This window comes from Rutilus rutilus, assembly GCF_951802725.1.
Source record: "Rutilus rutilus genome assembly, chromosome: 1".
Classification (NCBI taxonomy): Eukaryota; Metazoa; Chordata; class Actinopteri; order Cypriniformes; family Leuciscidae; genus Rutilus; species Rutilus rutilus.
This window is the reverse complement of record NC_140209.1, coordinates 68,550,187-68,558,657: the sequence shown is the minus strand read 5'-3', so window position 1 is coordinate 68,558,657 and position 8,471 is coordinate 68,550,187. Positions and strand designations below refer to the sequence as shown.

Here is an 8,471-nt window from a genome sequence, read left to right as displayed (position 1 = left end):
TATCCATCACTTTTCCTCTCAGTCTCCTCATCTCGCCCTGTCTCTTCCCCACCTAAAGCTGAACTTTTTTAATTTACTGAAGGCTACAAATTGTATTATATTAATTCTCAACATGTACACATTCATTATTAATCTTGTGCCTAACATGATGAAAACGGCTTTGTTAATGTTTCTTGTCCCCTCACAATGACAGTAAACTTATTACATTACATGAGTCACGTTACATAGGCCTATTTTCAGTTCAAAATGGTGAAATTCGACAAAAGTATATTCGTTTGCCTGATTATTTTTGTCATTCGTTTAACATTTATGACCTAAAAAAAAACAACTGTAAAATGTGAAATGTTTAGTTTAGCTACTTACATCTTATCTCGCACTCGATAAACTGAAGCATCAGTCGCTCTGCTCAAATTCGCGCTCAGCAGCTTCTGTGAACATAAGTCCCGCCTACTTTGATTTGATTGGTCATCTCAAATATTCTGACATTGACAAGCAGTGACAGACCAATGAGGCTTAGATGAACACACACAAACACACACACACACACACACACACACAAACAAACCCTGTCCTCTGTTTCTGACGTGCGCTCCGCTCTGCTCGGCGCCACTGCGGATTAAAGATGAAGAATGCGCTGAATCTGATTATATAACCAGACTGAAGCGAACACTATTTCACAAAACACAATAGCCCTGGGACGTCTGGCTAGCGATTTTGCGAGCCCTGGGACACATTTCTTGTGTCCAACAACAAATGTTGAGGTACCATCGTAGTTTCTTGCGCGTGTGAACGTCATGGCAACGTACAACACAAAGTACCTCATACAGGAAACACTTAACGTAACACGTAAATGCACATAACTAACGTAAATCAAGCAAGCTAGTATGCACAGGCTATGAAGTTTTGGCGAAATAACACATTAGCGGACCGTAGTGAATGTGGAATTTTTTCCAGAAAACTTCTTGCACAAAATAAATTCAAGCACTTTCAAGGACCCGTCTCTATGTATGTTTAATTTCAAAAACTTTCCAGGGCCTTTTCCTTTTGCAGATTCACAAACTTTCAAGGATTTCAAGGACCCGTGGGAACCCTGTGTAACAGATAACGCAGCTAGCATGCTACGAGCAGTTGGACTGACAGAGACATTGCACATTGGCTGTTTTCCACATGTCCTAAACTTGGCATCACAGGCGGCTCTCAAGATGCCTGCAGTATCAAGGCTTCTAGGCAGACTGAGGCGGATCTCCGCATTTTCCCACCGGAGCACCATAGCCAGCCACGAAAGCCAGAAACTGCTGGACCTGCCACAGCACAAGTTAGTGACCGATGTACCAACGCGTTGGAATAGTGCATTTGAAATGGTGGAAAGATGTCTAGAACAGCAAGCTGCTATCTCTGCTGCACTACTTGCCCCTGAGATACGAAAACAAGAGAAAGATCTGAGCTCCCTTACAGAGGCAGACATAACAGCAGCAGAGGCTGTTGCACTGGCTCTGAAGCCAATGAAGAAAGCCACCTTAGTCATATCTCAAGAAGGAACCCCAACTCTCTCTGTCATCGCCCCTCTGAGAGCAAGACTTCTGGAAGAGATGCATCCGGCCCCGACTGATCCTGTGACGGTGAAGGAGATGAAATCTGCTGTGCATCAGGATCTCCAGAAAAGGTATTTATTATCATTATGACACTTTATTCTAAGACAGTTGTTTTGCATTATACTAATTTCATAATGATAATTTTTATATTTTGTTGTAATAGAAATGTATTATATTTATTTTAAGGTACACAGGCATAAAGGAACAACTCTACTTAGCTTCTGCCCTGGACCCACGCTTTAAGGCCCTGCCTTTATCGACTGATGATGAGCGTGAGGAAGTCTTCACCCAACTCACTGATAACACTAAGACACTGGCAACTGGAAAAAGCTCAGTAAGTACTGTATAGTGTGAATAAAAACATTATGTATTTTTATTATTAATGATACACTGCAATTATGAATTTAAACCTAACTATATTGTTATATACACTATTTCGAAAAGGGTGATAACTATTTACAATACAATTCCTTTGCTTTCTCAACAGAGTGGACCAATAAATGCAGAGGCCAATGAAGCAGAACCAGCTGAGGACTCTGGACCCCCATCCAAGAAGCAAAGAGACTCTTGTGCATTGGCAGATCTCCTTGGGCAGACATATACTCCAGAAGCAGACTCCATAAAAACAAGAGATGATGCAGTAGATGAGGTGATGAAGTACAAAGAGGTAAAACCAGTACCACTCAGCACTAATCCACTCAGCTGGTGGAAGGAACATGAGGTGGAATTCCCTCTTTTGTCATGCCAAGCTAAGCGATACCTCTGTATTCCTGGTAGTCGTGTACCAGCTGAGAGAGTCTTCTCAACAGCTGGTGACATTGTCACAGCCCAGAGAAGTGCACTGACGCCTGAGCATGTAGACCAGCTGCTTTTCTTGAACAAAAACCTGCATGTGCACTAGTTTGATAACAAATGCTTCAGAGTTAACATGTTATTGTACTAAAATGTTATGAGTTATATGATGGAAATGTCTGTAATGTCCTACATATAGGCACAGTAAATAAGCCAAAGGTTCTCTGATCAGCTGTTCAGTGTTATTTATTGTGTTGGCAAAATAGCACTTTGTAATGTTATAATATCTATGGTTGCACTTTTTTTTATGAGTATGCACATTTTGTGCTTCTGTTTACATTTCTTTTATAACCTGAATGTATAGGAAGAAAGAAATATACTTTCTACTACTTACAGTTACATGCACTTTAGAGGTGTTAATAAAGCACCTGTTTGTTACAGTTGTGGTTTGTATTCAACACATGTACAATATTGTACAGTTTGTTCTGCTAAATAAACCATGACAGGAAACTGGGGTCAATTTGTTCTTAAACATTGGTAATACTGCACACATTATTTAAAAATATACTCAGGTACTTAATTACTTGTGTATTTACTTATTATTGAATCGATATCGAAGCTAATAAATCAATATCGAATCGAATTGTGAAATTCCTAACAATATTTTATAAAATATAAATATAAAATAATAAGCTTAAATAATGTATAATTACGACACGTAAAGTTTTAAATGTACTTTTTACACACGAGAAGCGTGTTCAACATGGACGCTCAAGCGTTTGCCATGGTAACGAACAACACCTGCTTGTAAAGGCGAATGAATATATCCTGTATCTGAGACTAATACTGATACTTTAAATCACTAAATATTGAGAATGACTGAGAATGTTGATGATGCAAAAGACGAGCGCGCTCACGCTGTGAGATATGAATATGAAAGGCTGCGGCATCTCAGTAAAATAATAAAGCTCTTCTTCTTCTCTCTCTTCATTAAAGCTCCACTGAAGGGTTGCCAGATATATATACAGTACAGGCAAAAAAAAAGAAAAATTACTATTTTTAATGTTTTTGAAAGAGGTTTCTTCTGCTCATCAAGCCTGCATTTATTTGATCAAAAATACAGAAGAAAAATTCAATATTGTGATATATTATTACAATTTAAAATAATTCAAATCAGTTTTCAATTTATTATACTTTAAATTATCATTTATTTCTGTGACGCAAAGCTGAATTTGCAGCATCATTACTCCAGTCTATCACATGATCCTTTAGAAATCACTCTATAATATGATGATTCATTATCAAAGTTGGAAACAGTTCAAGTGTTCAAGAAGTGTCTTCTTATTGCAATAATGCCACATACATTTGCAATAATGCCAGATAAGTTGCCACTAAAAGAAAATACTTGATTGCAATTACATATTTATTTCAATAATCCAAATGTATAAAATGATTAATGATTAAGTTTAAGTTTAATTTTTAATGATAATACAAGAGTCCTAAACCACATACAGGGACAAAAGCATGACAGACTCGAGCCATGACGCCTTCAACGTGCGATTTCGAGAACACTATAGGGAACGAGCACGTTCTTTTCGCCTGTTTGGACACTTCACACACGTTTGCACTGCCTGTTTGGTTTACCTGTTTACACGTTCATAACGTACGTTTTGTCCTACTCAAAACACACGTTTTCGTTTTTGTTACGATAAACACGCGTCAAAAACGTGCGTTTTTGGTGACCCCAAAGCGCACGTCGAGAATGTGCGTTTTAAATAGCAGATCACACGTCGAGGACCACAAAGTGCACATTAAGAACGCATGCGTTTATGGCAAATCACGCGTTTGGCTGTCGAAACGCATGCTTTTGACGTGTCAGTGTGCAATCAGACACCTGACCAGGCGTTTATGAATACTTTGGCTTGCCATAGTCTACGGCTCAAGCACGCTCGTAACTGTGCACTCAGACAAAGACGAGACAAAACCGAGAGTGTCAGAGCTCTGTCACAAAACCAATAATTAAACTAGACAGAAGTGATAGAACCCTGACACTTTGTTGTTTATGGGATAATTCTCGAGTTTCAGTCAGAATTCAGCCAGAGAAAGCGCGCACTTCGGTTCAGCGATGACTAATCTGAACGCCACTGATTGGCCATCACACTCAAACTCAACAGAAACGTGTGCGATTGGTTATAACATACATGATTAAAAATGCTTTGTCACAGTTTTTAATAAATGTGATAAGTGATACTGTCTGAAGGCAAATGCTTGGATGGGTGAAAAAAGAAGAAGAAAAGTCTGAAAATTGCTTTCCAAAACAACAATTGTGGATGTTCATGCGTTTATGTCTAGGATTGTTGTTGATCTTTAACATTATAGTATCAGGGTGATCAGTGTAAGATGTTAACTTCATGTGCGAGGGAATGTATTATCGCGAGAGTTTACGAGAATGTATTATCGCGAGAGTGGGCGAGACTTGTTGTGCTTCCTGGGGGTTTTTGCGGGGAAATAGAGAGTGTGGAGTAATAAAAAAACTTTCTGTGGAACTACGTAGTGTCTTTGGCTATTTTCAATGGTAGCAGAGGATGGTTTCCAACTACAGAGTACCGCCTAAGCTTGACGAAGCCCGACCATACGAGTGCTGGAAAAATTAAGTTAGTATTTGGAGACTTGTTACGGACTTAGAAAAGAAGAAGCAGGCACTCGCGGTGGTGCTGGGGCTCGAGGGGCGAGCCAGAGAGACCGCTTTGGAAATACCCGCGAACGATCTAAACAAAGATGACGGTATGGAAACCTTGCTAGCTAAGCTGGACGCGGTATTCTTGAGAGAAGAAAAAGACAGCGCTTATGAAGCATACTCTCATTTCGACTCGATTTCCAAAGACAGTGCGGTGTCTATGACGGGCTACATAATAGACTTTGAGCAGAGATACAACCGCATGAAGAAGTACAACATGACCCTGCCTGACGCTGTGTTAGCGTTTAAACTCCTGGACACGGCTTGTCTCGAGGAGAAGAGTAGGCAGCTAGCACTTACAGCGTGCACGGATTTGACATTCGCATCCATGAAGTCAGCGTTGAAGCGGATTTTCGGAGGAAAAACCAGTGGAGCAAGCGGCGGCAGCGAGACTCAAGATGCTGCGTTTTTCACGGAGCAGAGGCCACCGGACAAATTCAGACGGAACAATGGCCCGTCGCAGAGCAGACAGCGGCAGCCACAGCAAGGTACAAACCCACTCGACAAATATGGTAAGAGAACAAAATGCGTCATTTGTCAGAGCACGTACCATTGGGCCAAAGACTGTCCTCACCGGAGAAATGAAGTAAAGCTAGCAGAAGATGAAAATGTGGAAGAGTGTAACATTACATTGTTTACAAAAGTCATGACGGACTCTGAGATCTTCCTAACTGAATCACTGGGATCAGCTATCATTGACACTGCATGCACACGTACTGTTTGTGGTGAGAAGTGGCTGGATAGTTACATGAAAGACCTGAGCCAAAGTCAAATAAACAAACTGCTGCAAACAGAATCTTCAAGCAGCAGACCTTTCAGATTTGGTGACGGTCAGGTGGTACACTCCAACAGAAAGGTGAAGCTTCCCGCTAAGATCGGACTAACAAAATGTCACATTGAAACGGAAGTTGTTCCTGTTGATATTCCTTTACTGCTGAGCAAAATGTCTCTAAAGAGAGCAGGAACTGTTTTAGACATGGAGAATGACAGAGTTGTCATGTTCAAGCAACCAGTGCCTCTTGAGTTCACTAGTTCGGGACACTATTGTGTTGACATTAGAGATGGTAATACTGAAGCGGTTACCAATGAAAGTGAAATCCTTGTCGTCACAGCAGAGATGTCTACAAAAGAGAAGCGTAAAGTTCTACTGAAGCTTCACAAGCAGTTTGGCCACGCCTCCGCAGACCGGCTGCAGAGGCTCATCCTCAACTCTGGAAATACTGACAAAGACTGTCCAGTTATTCTGCAAGAGATCATCCGTGACTGGGAGGTATGTCAAAGATATAGCAGGACCAAGCCCAGGCCTGCAAAAAAGGTTTGCCTTTAGCCTCAGAGTACAATGAGACGGTGGCAATGGATCTGCATGAGCTGGAACCTGGCGTATGGTACCTCCACATCATCGACCACTTCACACGCTTCAGTGCTGGAAACATTGTGAGAACAAAGAAAGCCTCGGAGATCGTCAACTCCTTCATTCACTCCTGGATAAGTGTTCATGGTGCCCCCAAACGAATATACACAGACAATGGTGGCGAGTTCAACAATGAGGAGATAAGAGAGATGGCAGAAAAATTCAACACTGAGTTGAAGAAATTCAACACTGAGTTGAAGAACTTCTCCGAGTTCACGCGCGTGATCATAGGTACTAAACCTATGCGCGTGAACTCGACAATCGATTATTATGGCCTTCCACCGAAAACAGGATGTAAACAAAGGTATGAGCGCTGGCTGAATTAACTTCATTTTTATTAATATCTCTAACATCTACTGCAGTCAGATCCACCCGTGTTCACTCGGAAGGAATCACTCACATTTTCTGTGCACTTGTAATGACACTTAAAGGATGTTAAGAGGCTAAAAAGCAGGCTTACTACTTGCCCCATTGAAGTCAATAGGGTGCAAATTTTAAAAATAGAATAACTCGGTGTAGGCAACACCGATTTTTGTCGTTGTTCTCTGTATTGACAGCACTCCAAATGTACAAAAAAATGAGCTCAATGTTAAAATTGACCGGAGTTCTCCTTTAAGGTGAAAAAGGAAAACGGATGTGGCTGGCAGACTGCTCTGGACTGGGCTCTAATGGCCAAAAACAGTATGATCAATATGCATGGTTATAGTCCACACCAGCTTGTGTTTGGTCACAGTCCTAATCTTCCCTCAGTTTTGGTTGATAAACTGCCTGCTCTAGAGGGCACTTCTATGAGTACTAGAGTAGGACAGCACCTAGCAGCATTGCATGCTTCCAGAAGAGCATTCACAGAGGTGGAATGCTCAGAAAGAATAAGAAGAGCTTTACGAAAGCAGCTCAGGCCTACAGATGAAAAGTATGAGACAGGAGACAGAGTGTACTACAAACGAGCTGACAGTACAGAGTGGAAAGGCCCTGCTGTAGTTATCGGTCAGGATGGCTCTGTAGTGTTTATCAGACATGGTGGGATTCTTGTCAGAGTACACCAGTCCAGGCTGAATAAAGTCAATACACAGGATGAGGATAAACCTGTACTACCTGATATTCCTGAAAATAGTAAAGAAAATGAAAACGTAATACACACGGATGTGTCAGAGAATTCAGATGATGAAATGAGTGTTAATGGAGACGTGCAAATCCCTGAAAACACAGAAACAGATGATAAAGAAGACGTGAGACAAACTAATGAGACGGAGAGTGATGTTACTAATACAGTGGGTTCCACTGGTGTCAAACTGAGAACAGGTCAGACAGTGACATTTACAAACAGAGAGGATGGTACTAAGCACACTGCCAGAGTTTTAGGCAGAGCAGGAAAAGCAAAAGGGCAATATAAAAACTGGTACAATATGCAGTATCTTGAACCAAATGGCAGCGAGGGTCAAAAGGAAGCTTTAGACATGTCACATGTTGATGATCTTCTCACTGAATGTGAAAACACTGATGCTGATGTACTCATTACTAAAGACATCTCTTTTGATGCTGCTAAACAGCAAGAGATTGAAAACTGGCAAAATAATAATGTTTACGAAGAGGTCACAGACAAGGGTCAAAAATGTATTTCTACTAGATGGGTCTATACGTTGAAGGACACTTCTAATGGTATTGTTCCCAAAGCTCGCCTTGTGGCGAGAGGTTTTGAAGAAGTCAATATTCGTGAATTACAAAAAGATTCTCCCACATGTGCATCAGAGTCACTCAGGCTGCTGTTAGCTGTTATTTGTCAAAACAAATGGAAAGTAAATTCTATGGATATTAAGTCTGCCTTTTTGCAGGGAATGGAACTCTCAAGAGACATTTACATTCATCCTCCACCAGAAGCAGGCGTGGACAATGCGTTGTGGAAACTAAAGAAATGTGTGTATGGACTTGCAGACGCTTC

General features: G+C 41.0%; 1 protein-coding gene across 1 annotated transcript in view; it reads left to right on the top strand.

Annotated features, from left to right (window-relative positions):
- The window catches only part of LOC311295835 (E3 SUMO-protein ligase ZBED1-like), a 7,007-nt gene extending 3,548 nt beyond the window's left edge, over positions 1-3,459 (top strand). Inside the window, exons 1-3 of the mRNA XM_084417358.1 lie at positions 1-1,663; positions 1,779-1,926; positions 2,080-3,459. The exon at positions 1-1,663 is cut by the window's left edge and continues 3,548 nt beyond it. Coding sequence (XP_084273484.1) covers positions 1,008-1,663; positions 1,779-1,926; positions 2,080-2,493 — 1,218 coding nt within the window. The 5' untranslated portion in view covers positions 1-1,007 and the 3' untranslated portion in view covers positions 2,494-3,459. The remainder of the gene's footprint in view (positions 1,664-1,778; positions 1,927-2,079) is intronic.
- The last annotated feature ends 5,012 nt before the right edge of the window (positions 3,460-8,471 follow it).